Here is a 21,803-nt window from a genome sequence, read left to right on the forward strand (position 1 = left end):
TAGCATGTTACGTGAATGTGTTATCAGTTTAACTGCAAACTATTTAGTTTAAGGTGGCTAATATAAGCTTACTTTCTTAATTTGCGAGTATATTGGGGTTTTTTTCACTGGACGATACTGTTTTTATATAATGTAACATCAAAGATGCTGATGAGTCTGTCAAAATATGGATCTACCTGTGCATCATATCTGGTTCAAGTGTTTTTCTTCACAATATGGAAGAAAATCTGGATTAGCACAATGGAAAGGAAGTTAATCTTCTTTTCCTGGTTTACAACTTCTCAAAAAGCTTTAAATTAGCTAATCCAAAAAGAACTTACAAAAAGAGTCTTTAAAACTTTCCTCCCACCTTTTTAAGCTAATCTTGAGCAGTCAGACCATGCATGGCTAACTCTTACTGGCCATTCTAATGAGCAGTGGGCACTCAAGAATCCAAGTTACTCCTGGTTACTGTTCTGCCCAGCTCGCTCCAGCCTTTAGACCTCTTCCCATGACCATAAAAGGCCCTTCTGTTCCAAGATCTCAGGGTCATGCTTTCAACGTATGGGGCGATAAGGGATAAGGGGTCTGTCTGGTCTCCTGGGACTGAAGTGGGCAGGGTGAAGAAGGAGGGAAAGAGGAGAAGAAGTGTGGCGGTTTATAAACAGTACCAAGGGAAAAAGGGAGGAAACGGCCAGAGAACAAGATAAGAAGGGAAGAAAAAAAAAGGGCAGGAGGGAGGAGGAAACGGAGAGGAAGGGAGATAAAAGTGTAGAAAGGGAGCAGGAGAGAGGGGGCGAAGATACAGCGAGGAAAAAGTGAGCTGAGGAGGAAAGAAAGGAAAAGGAGGGCTCGGAGAAGCGATACTGAGGTGGATAATTATAGCTTCTGAGTAAGCAAATTAAGAAAAAGTGACAGAAGAAGCTCATAAATACAGTATGACAAAGCCAGACAAGATGGCCGACGCTGTCTGGGCACAAACTCTTCCACTTGTGCAGCGAATCATTAATTACAAAGAAACTCAAGGATGACAACTGAGGCCTTTAAAGGAAAACATATGAGAGACTTCACTCCTGAGTTGTGGTCAGTTTGTAGGTTATTTATAGCTGCAGATATATATTTAAATATCTTGCACGGTTCTTTATCTGATTCCTTTCCTTTCTTCAGGATCCTTTGCCAGCCGTTGCTGACGCTAAGCCTTGTTGTTGTCGTTTCAAATACCTCTTGTCGCGCAGCTGACAAATGGCTAAGATAAGATGACAATTCCCCGCACGCTTTTATAAATAAACTTCTACCGATCAGACGGGAAGCAGGAGCTAGGTTTCACAGTTTGCGTTGTGTGTGTCGCTTCATTGTGTATGTTCAAGATGTTTTATAGTCATAATCTACAGCAAATCTCCGTTTCTTTATGCCTCCTCATGGCCACTTTGCCCTCTGAGAACCCCCCTGTTAACGTTTCTTGTCACAGAGCGTTAATACATCTGCGTGCCCTTTTCATAGATACAAGCACATGAGTGCAGACCACACACATGCCCACAGCGAGTGTGTTACGGACCGACGTGGCCTCCCTCCGCTTCACCGTGCTTCTCTCCACCGAAAAGGTCACGCCGGCCACATGACCCGCTGTTTGAAGAAGAAGAAGAACCTGGTGGATACCTAAAGCCAGCCAAGCACAGTCCAATTACACCCCAGGGAGACGCGGCGCATTTGCTGAACTCTGCTCTAGTGATATTCTGTTTCTCTTCGGGGTGCTTGTAAAGATCCACTTACATGTTTATGGACAGCGAAGAACTTGAATCAACAGATGTTTTACGAGGTTCAAACTCCTGCTCGGCAGTCCAGGAGGGCCAGATTTATAACAGTTATGATTATGACTTTGACTTGATGGTAAATAAATACAATGAATGTAAAGATGGTTTCTGCTCGCTCTTTAGACAAAAACAAGCAGCAGACCTCCAAGGAAGAGCTTAAATAAACAGGTTGACTTGTGGGAAATTGACAGCATAAAGGTCAAAGGTCAAGCTTGGTCGGCTGACTTGCTTAGCTACGATGCATTCCATGTACTCAGAGCCTGTCCTCACCTTCCTCCGTCCTCTCTCTTTACTATGTGTGTGTGTCTATTAACACAAATCAGGCCTTAAATTCCTCCAGAGTTGTTATTTTGTCATTTTCACTCACTCACTGAAACTCCTGACACCTGTCACTTTGGTTAATCAGCTTGTTCTGTACATGACTGAATGTATGCAGTATAGGAAAAGTGACTGCTGATATTTCCCAAAACAACACAGAAAGGATTGGGTTATGTTTACAAAAGGAGTTAGGGCCAGGCTAGAGAAAAACAAAATTTGATATCAAGAAAAAAATCCTAAACTGAAAAAATAAGTCATTTTTTAAAAGAAAAGTCTTGATATCATAAGAACAAAATCTCAAAACCAAGAGAATAAAGTTAGAAATTTACCAGATTGAAGTGGCACATTAATGAGAATAAAGAACATTTCCAAAGTAAATTTGTAAATCTATTTTGTAAAATTTTATTTACAAAGCTTTCAAGAAAAAAAAAATCTTAATCAGATTAAAGTGAAAAATGATGTGTTGTAGGTCTTGCTACTGGTTTGTACCAATGAGAAGAATCAAAAAATCAAAAAATGGACCCCTACAAAAACAGGTTGTAAATTTACAAGATGTAAAAACATAAATTAATGACAATACGTGTAGCTTATGACCAATGCCTAAAAGTCATGTTGACAAAAATATTTAAGTTAAGATAAAGCTCTTTATTACCAGAACTGAATTTATAGAATTATTAGAAAATAATAGGTCAAGAATAAATGTAAGGTCAAAGATTTGAATGTATAACTATGAGCCTGTTTTATCATCATAGTTTCAGTCTACGTTAGCTGTTATTAGAGGCGTGAAAAATTTTTGATACGGCAATATATTGCGATACTTTGACCGGTGATAAAATATCAATATTTCAACTCTTGCTATCGATATATTTGTTAAAACAAAAATTCATATTTTAGGAGAGAAGGAAGTACAATATGTCTTCCGCACCTCCACTGCAGTAGATGGTGCCAAAGAGCCACTCCACTGAATGTTTTCCCTAAACTGTATAATAAATATAACCTCATAGTATATTCAAAAAATTTTATTCCTTAGCTTCATCATCATCAATGTTTTCTCTCTTTACTCAGGTCGGTTAGTTTAAAATCATTTAAAGTTCATTTTTTACAGTGTAGTAGACTGATAAAATAATAATCATAGACATGTTTTGTGCAAAATTGATTTTTTTATGAATAACATTGGTTACATGAAGTGACATTTATCAATTTCACTAACTGACCACATTTTTCACACAATATTTTTTTGCAACATTAGTTTAATGTCACAGTAATTTAAGTGACAAACTTGACACACTCTAAGTTTTCGAGTCAAGAAACCAAATAATATATTAAATAATATTTATTAATATAAAAACTGGAAAAAATTATATATATATATATATATATATATATATATATATATATATATATATATATATATATATTATTTTTTCCTGTTTTTCTTATAAACTTTCAGTTCAGTATACTCAAAATTTATTTGAACTTTATTTTTGTTAAATCAAAATTCTAATTTTAGAAATCTTTTCTGTTTCATTGCAGCCCTTATCTTTTGGCGACCAGCAAATTTTCCTGTGATTTTTGCTTAATAAATGACTCAGTAATATTACTGAGGCTGTAAACAACAGGTGTGAGATTATTTGTTTCATTGTATTGAATTCTAATAGAATGGGGTTTTTTTGTTTGTTTTGCTGCTCTTTCAGTCGAATGGACCATTAATCTACTCAACATCTTGTCTCTAAAATCAGTACATAAACTCTGATGTGATACATTTTTGGTCAGCTGTTCCTTCACTGCATGCACTGTCAAAATATGTTACCTTCCTGATAACACAAACATGTCTGGAGTTTGTCACCTCACCTCTGTCACCATGAATAGACGTCAAAAAGTTAACAGAAACACGTGCAACTGTACTCTTTAAAGCATCCTCAAATCACGTTTTTCCTGTAGAAAATCAGATCCGCTTTAAGCCCCCCTGCAGCTCTTTTGTCCATACAAGGTGTGGAAACCACAGCTGCTCAGAGCGTATCTTAAACATCCACCGCACAAGAGCCGGCCTGTCACCTCTGCTACATCAGTGGCCGTTGAGTGCCACAGCATGTGACGGCCTCCAGAGCACCTGATAATAATGCTTATCAAAAACAGCCTGCAAGATTAGAGGCGTCCAGGAGAAGGAGGAGGGGGGCTCCACCTGCGTTACTCGCCTGAAACAGCTCCATGTTTGGTAAGTTTACATTAAGCATCGGCGAGCTTTGGTTTACAGTGATGATGGTTGAGCAATGAAGCGGGGACGAGCTCGCTACGGCGCTTTACTGCTGCGAATCAGTGATCCATTGAGTCACATACTACACTGTGCAGGGAGACGAAGAAGAGGAGGAGGAGGAGAGGGGCTGTTCAGCATGTGAGAGTCATACCAGAGGCTGTTAAACTTTGGCTCTCATAAGGTCATCGTTTATGGTTAGTTTAGTGCTGTTTAGCAGTTTACTGCAATGGCTACCGTGTTGATTGTAAATGCTTCCGCTCACATGGGTCAAATAAAAAAAAAAGTGGTCCAACACTATAAGTATTCTTCTTATTTTCTTCACTGCAAGACTAAACTGTGATGTTAATGAATGGCGTAGAAAAAGTGCAAGTCATACTCATAAGTTAAAGTCATTTCTGTGCGTGTCTTGCCTTTTTTGTACACACCAGCGTGGATGTCTTCAACCAGATTACTTACACACATCATTACCCAAAAGACAAAGTGGTAGCCTCTAACATTTCATTAATTCACCAGGGTAAATTTACGCCCCTGCCAGTCTGGGTGGCTTCCAAACATTTCTACAACCATTAAGAATCTTCCGGCCATTACTCTTTCTCCGTCTCTCCGTCTGCTTTTTTTTACACAATGCAAAACCCACTGGTCTCGTCCGATTCTGTTTCTACTGAATATTAAAAGCCGTTTGGCTTCAGAGGTTTATTTATCAAATAGAAGAAGAGGTGCAATTTATGGTGATTGTAATTCTTGATTAATCACGTTGTGTGATCTGCTTGTTATTCTCTGTGTTTCTAAGACATCACAGCTTTGTTGAGACTTCAGATTGCTTATTTGGTAAGACAATTCATCTATGAGCAAAAAGAAAAATATCTTGGAGTCCAATTAGGCACCTAAAATACGAAAAATCAACACATTTGAGAAACTAGAATCCTAACTTTTGTTTTTTGATTTTCCTTTGAGAATTAGAAGCAATCAAATCAGACAATTTTGAGTTATTTTTTAACATTTAGTTAGTTATTTTGACTCGAAAACAAAGCTTTTGGGAGATAGTGTGAGGATTTTTTTGTTGTTGTTGTTGTTTAAAAGACATGTCTCTTTAACGCGTCAATATAACCTGGAAGATCTCGCCAAAATAACTCTTTGCAAACAAATTATGTGACGATTGGCCGGCTTTCTGTCTTTTTTAATGACTCTGAATCTGAAAAACATCCAGATTCCAAACTACATCACATTCCCCAAGAAGTCACTTTCCCACATCTGCAGAGTGCCTACACTCACTCCATCCAACCTCAGCAGCAGTGGACCCAAATATGGTGTTACATCAGGCCGGCTGCGTTTGGCTATTCAGTTACAAAGAGACTAACACAACACCGAGCCTTAATCGAATAGCTCCAAGAGAAATATGCGATATGATCCGATATACCTTTCTTGCATCACTCAGCTATGCGGACGCGTGGAGCTTTGAGATAACAGAGATACACCCATTCCAAAGAAAATCCCTTTGTTGAAAAAAAACAAAACAAGCACAAATGAATTTACTGAGAAGGAAATGTTTCACATCCATGATTGTGCAATGTTTCCCAAGAAGAAGAAGGAGAGCTGAGCTATTATCCAGCATATTTTCAGAGTAATGGATTACCCCACTTGTTTCAGACAAACATTAGCATTCTGATTGAGATATAATTAAGTCATTTTCACAGGGAGGATACTCTTACTTCAGTGCAGTGCAGTGGGTCTTTGTTTGAGTTATTGCCTACATGTTGCAGCAGCAGCAGACATCTGAACACTAATTCACCCCCTGGCTCTGAATTCCCTTAAGTGGTGTTTTTAAATCTTGTGTAAAGTTTGGTTTAACTAACAACACTACAGCTGTTGTTGTTTCAGAGTAACTCGTTATCTTGCACAAGGAATTATTCAGGAATTTATTAGGAGTGATCAATCCATCTTAAAGCCTCTTCCTGTTGCTCACTTTTCTCTCTGCGGATGAGTTATTTTTAGACTTCACTTTGGTAAATTTAAAGCAACTGAGAGGAGCTTTCAGTTAAATGTTGAATTTGTCGCCCCCTGTGGACAAAGTGTTACATCTTACTTCTCAGCAGAATTCGTCCCGAACTTGTACAAAATGTGTTTTTGTAGCCTTTGTTGTGAGTTTCTGATGTTAGAAATACAAAAACAGGCTAACACGGCAACCACATTTTCTGACGCATACCTGCTAGCACCATTAAGGGATAATAAAAGATGGTCTTGTCATAGCTGCTTAAAATTTAAGAAAAAGGAAAATTTATACTTTCAAAGCAACAGTAGATTGCAAGGTAAGGTGAAACTAAACTAAAGGAGCTCAGAAAAAGGTAAAAGTGGATAACAGGTGCAGAATTTAGAGAAAGAAACCCAAATGTGAAATATTTTACTGTCAGCCCTCAAGGCTGATGTAGCTAACAGACTTCACTATTCTGACTTGAACAACCTTAAAACTCAGTGACACTGCATGAGAAGCTACAAAAGGAATTCATAACGCACAAAATATCAAACAGAAATCGAAAGGATAAGCTAAAAAGTTGGCAGCTGGACTCCAAAACATGCTACGGTGGCAGCACAGAGAGCTTTATTCAGATAGCCGTTATGCGTCACGCGACGACCTGTTAAAATTCAAATTGCAGGTATAGATGCTCGCGCGCGGACACATACCTCCTCTTCGTGGTTGGTGAATTCACTCTGCTCGTTTTCCTTCTCGATTTTGTTGTTATTCATTCTGAGTCGGGCTCTCTTTTCCCCTTCGCGTGGACTATCTTCTTTTTCTTCTTCTCCTTCTTTCGTCTTTCGCTTCTGTGTGGCTCCGTCCTTCTTCTCCAGGACCACGGATTTTTAAAAGCCCCCCTCGCGACAGACAACAGTCCGCGTGCGACCGCTGTCCTACTGACCCGAGCTTCCCACTAGTTTGGCGACATCAATGATAACTGAATGCAATTGTTTTCTCAAGAAGAGGAAAAAGTCAGCTGTGAGCGGTGCTTTCTGTGCAGGCGGATATTCCTCAGCATTCCCTGGAAAGCTTCTCCGCAGGCTCTTGTTGCTGTTCCCCAAATGAAATACAGTAAATGTTCAGTGGACTGTGCCGCAGGCAAACTTCTCTCTTCATCTCCGCGTGAGGGAAGGAGGGACGCATGAAGGAGGGAGGGAGGGAGGGGTTTAGGGTGGGGTAAAGGGTGGGATGCACCGTCTGCTGCGCTGTAACAAGTTTTATCAAGTGCTGAGAGAGTGGCAGCGGAAAATTGGTGCCTATCACCAATCGGCTTTTGGACCAGCTGGATGTTATTTTAGTCACTGCAACATTCCTGCAATATTAATGTAGTGTGCTGTCCATCTATAGTAGCTGATGTGCTAACACTATGTCTCATCCACTGTTTTTATTTGTCTAATTGTCACCTCCTTAACAGTTTGTATCCAAAACAAAAACCATAACATCTTAATACAATCATTAAAATTTCAACAACTTTTTTTTTATTTTTAACTCTTTAGCTGTTGTTTTCTGAACTATTATCTAAATGCTCTTTTCAAACCATTTGCCCCATGGGTGATGTTTAAAAAAAACAAAACAATAATATACTTTATAATCAGTAGAACTAACCCCAAAGTTTTTAAAGTGGGGCCATAGTGGAGTGCCATAAAAAAAAAAAAAAAAAAAAACGCCTCCTTCTGAAGTCCAACAGAGGCGAAGTGACTGCAATAGTTTCAACCAGTGAGACTATTTAACTAAGACAGTGACACAGCAAAAATATGCTAAAGTTCTCCTCTGGCCAAAAGATAATAGTTGTTATAATAAACAAACAAGCAGAAAAAAAAATGTGAAACTTCTTTTTGACATTATCATTCAGTATGTTTACAGCTCCCCTGAGGCATTTTTCAGACAGCTGTGAAATGGGTTGATATGTATACTGATTACTCTTAACAATACATACATAAAACAAAGTAATAAGGAAATATGAAGATGCTAGGTGAAAGGTCCTCTTTTGCTTTATATATCATTGTTGTTGATGATGAGTAGTTGTGTATGTTTGCCAGTTGTTATGTGATTATTTGTTTCTATTTTTTTTATGTATCATTTAAGTATTATTATTAATTCTGACTTTTTGCATTTTAAATAAGCATCGGTTGTTAAATATCTGAAGGTTAGACCATTAAGTATTTTTGCTTTATTATGTCAAGAAAGGGGCTGGTATTAATAAGTTTTTCTTCTTCCTGCCCCTTTTTGATCATGAAATGGAAAATGTGATAGAACTTCTAAATGTACAGTGTGTGACTTGTAATTTCATGATACGGAATAAATTAATTAAAAAAAAAAATACATATATATAGGATTCTATTAATTCCTGTATCATGAGCTAATTAGCTAATAGCTTAAATTGTCATTTCATCTTATATTTGAGCACTTTCGGAAAAAAATCAAGATGTTGTTCCTCTCTTCCAGCAATATAAATTAAAAAAGGAAGTTAAAAAAAATAAACTGAAATGTGAAAATATAGCGAAATATAACGTAAAAGGATAAAGAAGAAAACATCGCAATTCAGGTACTGTACGGTCAGTGTCAGAAGACCTGTCACTGTTTGTTTTGTATTTTCTTTGGTACAGTAATGAGAATTTTGGTTGGAGAACTACTTTTACTTTTAAAAGACAAATACAGTTTCGTCCACAGTGGGGCGCCAAAGTCACCACAATCCCAAATTTCTCACAGGAGCTTTAAGAATTCAAAGTATATATGAAATTTGATCCAAATATCAGAACCTATGTTTAATAGTCTTGTAAAGCTGTATGTGATGCTAACTTCTGCCTTTGAAGAAGTGAATTTTGAAGATTAAACACGATCAACAAATTTTCATCCATTAATTACTGTTTGACTAACTTGGGATCCTTGTTTTTATTATAACATATATAAGAAGGTCTGATTATTTGAAATGAGATGAGATAACATGTTTATGGTAGAAGTATGACGGAGTGCACACATTATCCAAAAATAAACCTGTTGAGCAGTGGAGCACACATATGACACATGACTCATACGGAAGAAGAGTTCAGAGTAATCTAAGTAAGGTTTGGTTGTAGCATTGTCCGTATATGCCTTTTACTTCCTTAGTTCAGCCCACAGTTTGCATTGTTTTGGAAAGTCCCTCAGTTGTACTTACCTTTGTGTTCGAAGAGTCACTAATTTTCCTATATACCTTAACCATTGTTTAAACGTTAACCAAGCTGCGTTCCATACCATCAGTTTCCGTCGTAAATCTGGCATCACAAGACGTCTTGTTAGCCTGCACACTCAGGGGTATTCTCTTTCTTTCCTCATCTCAGCCCCCCTGAAATGTAACACTCAGCATAATCTATCATCTGTTAGGACGCACAGAATAGTAGACACAGATAATTATCAACCTGGCGGTTTAATAAATATCACGTGGCTCGTGGTTTATCATTTCAAGGCCTCTAGGAGTAGTTTTGTGGTTTCAGGCAAATATTTCTCCCCAGACATCACCTTGCACAGCCTGGTTCTGTCTCTGTTTACAATGACAATGGCAGGTTGTCCATGTAAAGAGGTAGTGGAAACAACACCTGTTTATCACTCAAGATTCTAAAAAGATAACAAGTTGGGCTAATCCGCCATTAGCTCACTCGAGAGTGCTTGATTTATGATCTTTGAGTGGAAAACCAGCCAGACCCTGCAGCTATGGAAGTGATGTCTCAACAACAGAGAAGATGAACAAACACTGACAAAGTTTGCTGGCACACCTATTATTGTCTACAGTGCAGGGTGCAGAACAGCCTTAAAAGCAGCGATCAGGTGACAAGGCAGCCTTGAATGCTCCCCTGTTTCAAAACATTTATTTTGAGCAACTGCCTCACTTTGTGTTTTCGTGATGAAAAGTTCAAAAGCTGACAGTAGCTCGCTGGTGGAGACTTTGACTATATGTTGCATGACATTTATTGCGCAGGACAAGAGCTGGCGTTTTATGACAGCCAGTGCAGAAAGTAGAACGTCGTTTTTGCTGAACTTGCACCTTAAAAGCAAGTAAAGAAGGAAAAACAGTCATCGTGGATTGGCCGTGGAGTTATCTGCTCTCTCCCCCCATGCAGATAGTGTCTATATCAATTACTGTGCGTCTGAAGCATACACAATGAAGAAGGGGAATGGCAGATTCTTTTTATGCTGATGAGAAGCAGCTCGGGATAAGGGGAGAGGGAGGAGGGTCTTGGAGTCTTCCAAGCAGATAAAAATGGAAATGTTCCCCATGCTGCTCAACACCCCTGTATCAAAGCTTCCTGCTAGAGTCTGGGGAGCAAAAGAGGGGGAGGAGAGGTAAGAAGGAGGAGGAGAGGAGGGGATAGGAGTCGGAGAGGGGGGGAGATGTCCCAGCTGTGTTTGACAGGTCTCAGGGCTGAGCTGTGTGGTCTGATGCTCGAAGAGGAGGGAGGGAGGGCGCCCCCCCCTCCCCATCCTTCTCTCCACAAAAACACACTCACATGCAGGGAGGGAGGGGGGAGCAGCTAGGAGACGGTTTGGTCACGGTGTCCTGGGTAACATGTCAGCAAGCTTTGACATAGTCCAGCCTTACATGAAGATATCTTTGTGTTATCAGCAGCATGCCAGCTCAAGAAAAGGCAACATTGTTGGCCTAATTGGTTGAAGAACTCTTGTTGATGTAGTTAAAGTTGACAACCAGACAAAACAGAACAAGAGTGTAAATTTCACTTTATAGAAAGGCCGTATATAGGGAATAATGTCTACATAATTTGAATGCTGGAATGTGGATGATAAGATCTTAACGACTGTCTGTGAGCTCAATATGCTAAACATGTAGCAACAGTCTTCAGCTGGCTCAGTTAGCTTACAGAAAAATTAGCTAGCATGGTTTCAAAGTGGAAAAACAAAGCATCTAAAACTCTTAATATACACATGTCTTAAACCTTTATTGAAATAAAAAAAATATGTATCAATATTCAGTTTCATTGGATGTCACCAGCCTTTGTAAGTTTTTTTTTTTTACTGTGTCTGTATGTTTAATATAGTGCTACACCTCAAAGCTGGAGGACTTAGCTTTGCTAGCTGCTAGCTTGGCTTCAAAAAATTATTTAGAAAAATAGAGAAAGAAAAAAAAAAAGCCTGCCCTGGACGTTTTTTAATCATTTTGGGTGCAAAACAAAAAGCTAAGCAACATTAGAACATGGCCAATACAACAAATGCAGCTTGTTGCTGACAACACTTTAAAGAGGGGCTATTTTGCTTATTTTCAAGGCTTTATATTACCTCTCTGTTGCCCTTAAAGTAGTTTCAAATGATTAAAACTTTTTAAAAAGTCATATTTTTCTCACACTGATATACTAGAAAACCTGTATTTCAACATCTGTCTGAAAGACTTTATCTTAGCCACTGTCTCTTTAAGGCTCACTGCTCCACAAACCCCTGTCCCTTTGATTGGCCAGCTCTATAAAGGGTTGTAAGAGGCAGAATTTTGTTGTTACCTTGGTTCTTGAGCCCCCTTAAGTGTATTAGGACCAAATTAGGAGTTCTTTATGTGATCTTATCATTTCAGCAAGTCTTGTGAAGTGCCTGTAAAAATCTCCAGCTACAGACAGATTCAGGGATTTCTACAACATATGTAGGCTATGTGTAGCAGTTTGAAAAAACCTGCACACATTTAGTATGAAAGTCCTGCATTGTTACTTTATATACATGTTTAAAAATGTGAAAACATAACGACCCTTCTTTAAGATGATACTTTTTGAAGTATCAGTCACTTTGGAGTTGTCTTGAGTTTTACAGCTAATTTGCAGAAAGTGATGGGCTCACATTCAACAGAATGTCAAACTAATGATTTAAGAACCAGTGATCTTTTGTAGCCCAGATAAGAAACATTTCAACTTGGCTTCAGCAAAGACAACACTGAAGATTGAGACATAAATCAGATTATCCGATATCATCTTCTGGATCACTGACTCATGGCTAAAAGGCCAGCTTGATATCAGCGCCAAAACAAGAATCTGTCATGACACAATGCCGATGTATTGACCGGTGGTGTTTTCCCCTGGGGAGGACCCCCACGGTTCCCGCAGTCTGCTCAGTCGGTGGCCATGACTCAAAGATGATGTGTTGTCTTGTTTCTCTTTTTTGTTCTTTCTTTGCATTCCTGGAAGTCAATATCAAAGCAAACTCATGGACTGCTATGGTAACTGACTTCTTCCAAAACAACTTCAGACGAAACGAGAGAAAGAGGGAGAGAACAATGTTGCAATAGTTATAGAGGTCATCTGTAAAAACAGGCAGGCCCTCTTGTAAGACCTGACAGCAGCTCTGGGTTTGGCAGAGCAAAACACTTCACCCTTTTGAGTGATGTGGGGTAAGTGGGTCTCATTGGGCTCGGAGCCAGGCCATTCCTTTCCTTTGACTTACTGATTCTTTCCTCCCTTATCCTTAGTGCCCTTTGATCTTCCTCTAACATCACCAATGAGCAGTTTGTGGTCAGACTGACCCACACTAATTAGCCATGAGGGGCTCGAGCATTGTTTGAGTTTGGTCAAGGTTTTCCACCAGCTGATTTCCTTTAAATGCTTGTTGTTTTCTCTCATTTCTTTGGGGATGGTTTTGTTGAGTGTTTACTTTTTGCTTTAAGAGCAAGATAATCATGCTAATTGCTCAGTTAGGAAACTCAGGTTTGCTTTGAAATAAATGCTAACCCTAGTATGCTAATATTATTTCAGCAAACATGCAGATGAGGCATTTTCCTTTGGAGTTCAATTTTAGCATGTTAGCTAATGATACTTTAGTAGGTCTTTTTCTGTGTTGAAAAAAAGTAGAATATCACATAATCAAAGTTGTCCGAGTCGATTTCTTTGGCTTGCTAGCATTTCCATTACATTTGGTATTATATGCTGATATGACTGGTTGAATGGTCTTTTGCCATTTTTATGCTAACGAGTAACTCTTCTTCACTTTTATCTCAATCTGTTTCTGTTCTCAATCAATCAATCAATCAATCAATCAATCAATCAATCAATCAATCAATCAATCAACCTTTATCTATAATGTGTCAAACCACAACAAATGTTATCTCAAGACTGGTTAATGTTTTATTATCAACTAAAAAACCCAACATCAACATAAGATAAGGAGTCTTATCTCATTTTAATCCACCACAAGTAGAGCAACTTGCAACATTTAGCAAGTTACAATCCCAAAAACAGACTTCCTTTACAGGCAGAAACCTCAAACAGAACCAGACTTGTGTTAGACATACAGTCCATCTGCCTTGACTGTGTTGGGGTTGGGAATTGGAATAGAAAGAGAGTTCAGGAACCCCCAGAAAGATCAGTAACTCCAACCGACAGTAAACTTTTGGCTTAGTTATCAAGTTATCAAGAATTATCCTCTCAAAACTACCAATATTTTAAAACATGTCCCTGCAACTTCTTGAAAAAGTCTTATGGTGTAGTAAGAAAAGGAAAACTCTCATTTAGTTATCATCTAATATTTCAGAGGACTATCAAAGTTGTTTCCTCTGGAGACCATGATTGTCATAATCAGAGTAATTTCAGAGGAATTTGCCTCATCAGCCAAATAGCACTCCATGTTTTTGGCTTAACAAATGAGGTTGAGCATCACAGCAGAAATCTTAAGCTAGGTCATTAAAGTTTGTCTTTGTTATAACAAAGACTGTTTGTGCCGAGGTTCAGTGTCCTTGTATCAGTCTTCACAAAATGTTATGCTCTGGTTACTGTCAATCACTGAACACTTGCAAGAGGAAATGAAAGCCTCTACCATGAGAAATAATCCCTCAAGAATGCTGTTCAACTAAAGTTTCCTTTTGGGTTTCCTTTTAAGCAGCAATAGCACAAAAGTGTAAAAGGTTAGTTAGTTTGTATTTCCAGGAGGTTAAAAGTTCAACTTGATGCCACAAGTGTGGACTTTTAGGTGATACAGTCATTCTTGTGAGCTGCTGCTGTTCATCCTCAATTTTCCTTTCTAGGCTCAAAGAAAGAAAATGCAAGAACCCTTGTGATTAACGTGTTTAAATTAGTGAGTAGTGACGAAGAATGTGAGTTCAACACTTAAGGTCGCAGTCTGGGTCTTCAGGTTTACCCGTGTGTTAAATCTGACAAGCCATGAGATGAAACCTGCTCCACACCAAAGCAAGAAGTGGAAAAAATGCCTTTGTGTTTTTCCGGAAAGACATGAGGTCTTGCTGACATATAGAAACACAAGAAGTAGACACAGATCTATGACATTTGACTGTACTTTAAGCTTTCATGGTTCACCTCGCAGAGGAGAGGTTGAGAAGTGCACAGAGAACAAGCTAAGTATGTCTCCTAGGCTTGAATTCCCAAATGTTGACACAAGTCGACGTAATGGACTATAATGTTCCCTGTGACTGCAGCTGAGTGGTCCTAAAATGTCTCAAAGCAGGTCAGAGTGGAGTACGTAAAGTTATATCTCCTCTTTTGTTATGCAGTGGAACCAATAAAAGGTTAAACTAAAACCTGGCCCCACAGGTCTTCATCTTTCCCACCGCCTTTAATCTTTATTGAACAATGTGTGTGTGTGTGTGTGTGTGTGTGTGTGTGTGTGTGTGTGTGTGTGTGTGTGTGTGTGTGTGTGTGTGTGTGTGTGTGTAAAAAGGCCGTTAATTTGTTTTCTGTTGTTAGCTCAAAGTTGCTGTGTCATGACCTTCACCGTCATAGAAGACTCCTACTTCTATTTTAAGAACAGTTCATTACATACAGGTAGCTACATCTTCTTACTGTGAGGTTTGGATGTCATTAAACCATTTTATAGTTAAGTAGTGTGATTGTGATTATTATGGAGTACAAGAAAATATAACCTACCACTCGCTAGCATACACTGTTGAATCCAAAAACATGCAAATGCTTGTTCATAGTAGCCATTTAGCAATGTTAAGCTAATTCTTTAGGTAAGGTAAGGTTTTTTTGCCTGGTACAAATGATTCCATTAATCTGTAACGATTGACTTTAATTTGTTGTAAGTTACCACTGCTTGAATGTAGAAAAAGCAAAACAGCTCATTTGAAGCCATGCTAGCAGCTCCGAGAGGCTAAAGTCCATGTGCTAACATGTTCACAACAAAATGGTTAAAATCTTAATTTAAGGGTTAATGTACCTTCCTGCATATTAATCGGGGTAGTTTTTCTTTTAGGCATAATTCATAGCAAATGCCAAAGGGACACAAACACGTTCTAATCTTGAGCATGTTAGCATTTCCTCATAGCAATTTTCTTGCTAGCACCTAAACTCGAAGGTGGTCTGAGATCAATGAAAACAATAACAGTTTAACAGTCAGACTATAATAGACTTCAAAAATTAATGGATGGGAATTTTATTCAATTTAAAGGTGCCGTGAGGACTACTGGTTTGGAGTTGGTTACAGTGACACCTCTGGTCAGAAATGGAAGTGTTTTCCTGACTACTAGAACTATAAGTCAGTTTAAGTGCTTGATTTTTTTTTTTAGCAGAGTTGACTGAAAATGATCTTGTAATATTGTGTGTAGAAAGCTATAGTGCAGACACTTTACACAAAGGTTGTAGCTGCAGCTAACAGATACTACTATAATGCTAATTGGATGCAAACAAGCACAGAGAATGGAGATTAAATTCTTTGTTGACTATGTGCGTTTGATTTGTCATGTAAGTATTCAACCCAGGTAATGTGTATCCTGCACAGTCATGTGGATAATTCTTTAGTCTGGTTAGTTGGAATTCAAATTTCCATTCAGACTGCTGGGAAATTGGCTGTTTTAAAAACATCCCTAGTTTAGACATCAATATCTTTCCGAAAGGGTTGAAAATTGTGTGAAAAATATTGTGGGAAATAGTTGAAAATGTTCACAAACAGTGTTCCTGAGTCATGCCCTAGAGTCATTTTTAATTATCTATTTAGGTGTTTTAAAGTCTTGGACTAAAGCAGTGTATCACCCAACCAACACGAACCTAGAGCTATAGCCCAGCTAAAAATGCACGACATCCAGCTTTTCAGGGTCCCTGTCGTGATTAAATTAATAATTTCAGTCGGATTGCAATGGAAATCGCTGCGCCCTATAGGTCACATTTCACTTTTCAAAGGTGGAGTGGACCTGGATGCAAAGGTCAGCTGTCAGAAAGCCTTTATCCTCCAAAAGCAACTGGTGGCCTGTTTGACCATGACTGACTGCAGTGGACAACAGCAGGACTTGTGCTGCTGAGAGCACAGATATTATTGTCACTGGAGATCAGGGAACACGTTAATCTTCAACTATTATATAGTCAGGGTTACTTGATGGTTGTGAAGTCTGATTTCACTTGGTTTTCACTCATTTTTGTGATATCAGGTACTCTATCAAAAGGTGAGATACCATTCTTTTCTCTTTGTTTGCAGCTGTTTATTTTTAAAAGAATGCTACATACTGCAGCAGTGGTTAAATATTGATTTAAGGTGACCTTAAAGAAAGAAAAGAGCATACCATAGCTTTAACAAAGCAGTACAAGATAGATAATGCAGTTTCACAACAGTACAGTAAAGGAGTTGTATAAATAGCTGTTTCCAAATATAGATCAACATTTGAACTTCCTCTTCAAATTCCTGCCATGAGTTGCTATCATCACAACCATTTTGCCTCTCGAAAAAACCCCACCACAGATTAAGGCCACACTCAGCCCCCATGAGGTCCTTGTCACTCTTCACATCCGTGCAACTGTGCCCAGCATCTGTCTTGCCTGTCATATTAAAGTAAACTGACGCTTTGGCAACACCCTGAAATAAAAGTGATGGTACTGCAGCGAGGGGGGAAAAACAGACGAAGTGAGAACAGAAAGGAGCCTAGAAGTGGCCCCTGCTGCACTCCTCTGCTGAAATAATTAGCCCCTGGTTGACGTGAACTCCTCATGGGACTGCACCGTGACATGTCCAAATGAGTATTGGCAGTGCGCGACACCAGCTGTGGGCCTCCTACAGGGAGCTCATGTCCTGCTCAGCACTGAGCATGAAAACAAACCCTTTACACCCCGAAGAGCAGCGGCCTTGAGCTTTGTTTAACAGATACAAGAGTTAAATGGAAACAACTGTTCATTGTGATGTCGACTGAACTTCTCGCGTCAGGTGTTTCAAGGAGAATGACCACCACGCACAAATCCATCCACGCCCCAATCTGCAAGGCTATGCCACAGATGGGAGCACCACCCACGGGGTTTAGAGATAAAGGAGTGGTGGGACTCCAGGGATTATCCAGACCCACACTGCAGCGGAAATGCAAGTTGCAACCACACCCGTGTCAATTACAATAAGCCAGGCATTGTGTGAAATTCCCACTGTACCCACGGCACCAATTTGGCAACCTTTGGTGGAAGGGCACAGGACTGGCTATTGAGATGTGGACAACCCCACCCAAACATGTCATATCTGCTCCAAATTACACTTTTTGAATGATAAAGTCATTAACAAGCACAGCAGCCACTGCACGTATTGTTTTTTTTCTTTGTCGCAACACATCTTCTCAAAGCTATTTTTGGAACAAAGAGCATGATAATACCGTTATTTTTGGTGGTATTATAAATAAATGCTGCTCCAATTGGTTATTTTTTATCACCCGATGGAACAAAGCCTTCAAAGCAGAGGCTGAACAATCTGTTGCTCGATAGCTCCCCCTTGTGATCAAATAAATGAACACTTGTAGGCATAAGAGCTTGTGTGATCTTTATTTAAACATTTGTCTTTCTTTCTGTCACATTTATAAATATATAAGGGTGTTGTAAATGAAATGGCACAAGAGTTTACAAGGATGTGTCACATAGCGTCTTGATATTGATCTTAAAGTGCACAAGTAGATGTGTGTGCTATTGCTCCGTTTCAGTTTCTCACAGGCGTGCTGCCTCCTTTGGCGGTCTTCTTCAGGTGATGATAGTTGGGCAGAATCTTCATGAGGAAGTCCAGCTGAAGGGTCTGAGGCTGTAAGATTTAATATCAATAAATAAATAAATAAACCATCCTCTGGTTGCACGGATCTGTGCATACATAAACAAAACTTCATGACTGGCAGGTATGAAGACAGGCATCATGGGGAGACTGACCTGTGGCTTTTCGCTCTGCACGCGCCTAATGCAGTTTGAACCATACACGACTGTGTTTTCTGGCACGACCTCACACGTGTTTACCTGGCAACACGCGCCGATGATGCACCCGCTGGTTAGGATCACGTTTCGCCCAAGATCAGCTGGGATGTAATGCAGCAGAAAGACACATTTTTCTCAGAAATCACAGACAAGGCCTTTAATCATTCAGTCTTTACATTATTATGCGGGACTCTGAGAGCTTTTGCTGTCATAGAGGCAAATCTTTCAGTAGGGAAGCATTTTTTTAAGTCCAATACCTGGTCTTTGGAGCTGGCCTAAACAGATATTCGTCTGATCTGATACCAGCATTTGTGTGAGATTCTTTCCCCTTCCTATCTCACTGACTTCTTCTGCATAGCTGCTCCCTCCCACTCACTTTCAAAATTTGCTCTACTTAAGTTACCTTTCAATTTGTGTTTGTGTTGCTGTTTTATTTGATTCATTTGCAATTTTGTCTATTCTTTTTAAGTACTGATTTTAACAATTGACATTGTCTTTGGATTTCGACAAGCACTCTAAATACAATCTAATATTATTATTCTCTATTTCCAGGGTATATGCTGAAACCTAGAGGTTAATTTCAATACCTTTTTAAGACTTTTTTTTAAAAAACATTTCAAAAAGTTTTAAGACCTCATAGCAATTTTAAGCTGTTGGTAGCAACCCATCTTTAGCAGTTGTGGTTTGAATTTAAATAGAAATGAAGTATTAAGCTTGACAGAATAAATGAAACTACTGGCAGGTTTATTGACACTCCCATTCTCCCAATACTTTTTAAGGGCCTTACTTTTCCCTCAATTGATTTATAAACTTTTAATACTTTTTAAGACCCCGCGGACACCCTGTATTTCTTAAGTAAAGATGAGACTGCAATTATGTTTTTGAAACTTGAGACTTTTGTAACTTTTTGAACCACAATAAAAGTAATCATACACTTAAACTGACTGCATTAATGTGTAATACAAATATCCTCAGCAGTGGACATGTGAGGATTTATACTTGCACATATCGCAAGTTGCTGTCAACTTGTAGGTGAATCAGAACATGAAATACCTCCAAACTGCTGAGTAACTGTAGCTATCTTCATTCCTGCTATTTTAGCTGTCATGCAAAAATACATTTCTTTTTTCTTTTGGAAATGAACACAGAAGTGCATAGAACCTAGTTGAGTAGATCTGTGTTATGGTTATATTTGCTATCCTACACAACATTATGAGTCTACCAGGATTGGATCAGTGCATCCCGAGTTACAAGAAATCATGTACTTTCTTCTAGCTCAAGCTGAGAAGATGTCAATGTTGGCTGTTTCTTACTTTTGGAATTAAAAATCAAAATCTATAAAATGGCACAAGAAGAGAGAAGAGATAAATATATTATTGTTCATTCATTTTTAGTACAATTTAAACTAATTGCTACCTATCAGGGCACTAATGCAGCAGTTATGTAGTCCTATTTCCATGTTGCAGACTCCTAACAGGATTACAGTGAGTGATTACAGTACTTACCTTTAGACTCAATCACATTGTTGTCTCCTATTTTCAAAGCCTGGGAGACTGCAGGCCATTAAGGATTATCTCTTAACAAAAACAACACATTCAGGAAGATGAGACGATATTTACAGAGTGGGGCTTTTTAAAGCTAATTTAAGCTCATCACTGCTCTCTGGTGGGTAACAACGGCACTGATGACACATTGGCTCGAAAGCATCTTAAGACATTAAATTAATGACAACAACATCTCTTCAGTGTGTCACTGCATTGTAAAGGATACCACATCCAACCTCAAAGACATTATTGGTCCCAATGGTCATGGTTTTTGGCTCCACCCCTTCTGTGTCTGGCATTATGTTTTCAGGATAACTGTAGGGGGGGAAAGGCACTTAACAAAAATCTGAACTGCAGAGACAAGTGGGTGATTAAGCTCTCAGACACACTGTACCTGTTAATGATAAGCGCCTGCTCCTCTATGAGATTACCCTCTCCAATGACAATAGGCCCTGCCTCTGCTATAATCCGTGCTTTGGGGTGGACGACTGTTCTAGCACCTGAAAAAAAACCCCAAAACAATAACAATAAACACGAGAAAAAGATCCATCCCAATGTCATATGCAGCAGATGAATTTTATGAAATATGTAAAAAAATGGCGTTTCCTGTTCTCTCACCAATTGTTACATCTCCTCTGATTTCAGACTCAACACAAACAACAGCACCAGCTGCTATTTTAGCACTGCAAGAACACAGAGAATAATATTTCATTACAATAAATGATGCACTATGAATGTTAGCATGACAAGCAGATAATAAGTCAATCATATAGAGAAAAAAGGGGCTATCGTATGATGTCGTTTAGCAGAATTAAATAGAGTAGGACCGACAGTTACACCTCAATATTTCTGGGAGCTGATCTGAAATGAAACAGGATAATGCTAATAATCTACCTTTTCTGTGCCGCGATTTGTTTGGCGTCTGACATCCCTGCGACGATAACTCGGATGATCGATAATTGATTAGTAATCCTTAAACTCGAGCTGGAGCTCAGGGGTTGATTGTGTGAGTCTGGAAATTACTCGCGTGAACCTTTGCTGCACTCTACTGTCAATGTAGTGTTACTGCACCGAAAGGATTGAGATGCTTTTAATCTTTAATTTTCATATAGTCTTATAAGTTCATCAATACTTTTTCATATAACCTAGGCACAAATCATTCATATTTGTTATTTATAAAATGTTGCTTGATGTTAAAAAAAATCGATGGGGCTTATGTTAAAGTAAAGGGACGTTTCAGCAAAAAAAATAATAAAATAAAATACATTAAAAAAAGACAAAAAAATAAATAAAAATTGATTAATGCATCAATGAATACGCTGAAATTACTTTTAGTTAACAGTTTTTTCTTTCTTTCCTTTTGTTTCGTTGATGCAGTGTCACTATCATTCCAGCAGGTGGTAGTAGTAATTAAAAGAGAGAACCGTTCATATGTATGCAACTGTGTTTAATCTGAAGGAGCCCTTATGCGGTATTTTATCAGAGGCTCATTGTCTAATTTACAACCTCAGAGATGTTGGAATGGAATATTCTCTGAAGAGATTATTATACTTTAATGAGGAAAAGTTAGCCTACAACTGCACATTATACACATGCCCAATCGGCAGGAGTCAATTCCCCTCTGTCTTGTTGCTGAGTGGATCTGCATCTCAACATTTTAATATAAATATCAAACATATTCAACAGATTCAATCCACTTTTCTCTGAAGTGATTTGATTTGTGTCAATTTTACTGTAGTTCCCGTGACAATACAGGAAATTAAACACTATTGT

General features: G+C 38.7%; 2 protein-coding genes across 6 annotated transcripts in view; both read right to left on the minus strand.

Annotated features, from left to right (window-relative positions):
• The window catches only part of LOC141784392 (RNA-binding protein with multiple splicing-like), a 49,741-nt gene extending 42,217 nt beyond the window's left edge, over positions 1 to 7,524 (minus strand). For 3 of the 5 annotated variants that reach the window (XR_012597439.1, XR_012597438.1, XR_012597437.1), the window contains exon 1: positions 7,042 to 7,524. Coding sequence is in view for 2 of the 5 variants with exons in the window: in XM_074662221.1 (XP_074518322.1) it covers positions 7,042 to 7,104 (63 nt within the window). In the remaining 3 variants the exon portion in view is untranslated. The remainder of the gene's footprint in view (positions 1 to 7,041) is intronic. The other 2 variants (XM_074662221.1, XM_074662222.1) reach the window with 2 other exon arrangements.
• Positions 7,525 to 18,053: 10,529 nt separating this feature from the next.
• Positions 18,054 to 21,049, minus strand: LOC141784173 (dynactin subunit 6-like). The gene is made up of 7 exons (XM_074661909.1): positions 20,925 to 21,049; positions 20,649 to 20,713; positions 20,425 to 20,530; positions 20,257 to 20,345; positions 19,992 to 20,039; positions 18,445 to 18,587; positions 18,054 to 18,322 (listed from the first exon to the last, which is right to left on the minus strand). Exons 1-7 carry the CDS (start codon positions 20,957 to 20,959, stop codon positions 18,224 to 18,226), a joined length of 585 nt encoding a protein of 194 aa, XP_074518010.1. The 5' UTR covers positions 20,960 to 21,049; the 3' UTR covers positions 18,054 to 18,223.
• Between the last annotated feature and the right edge of the window lie 754 nt (positions 21,050 to 21,803).

The sequence above is a fragment of the Halichoeres trimaculatus genome, unplaced genomic scaffold, assembly GCF_033239565.1.
Source record: "Halichoeres trimaculatus isolate MK-OKI-2021-1 unplaced genomic scaffold, fHalTri1.1 fHalTri1_scaffold_22, whole genome shotgun sequence".
Taxonomy (NCBI): Eukaryota; Metazoa; Chordata; class Actinopteri; order Labriformes; family Labridae; genus Halichoeres; species Halichoeres trimaculatus.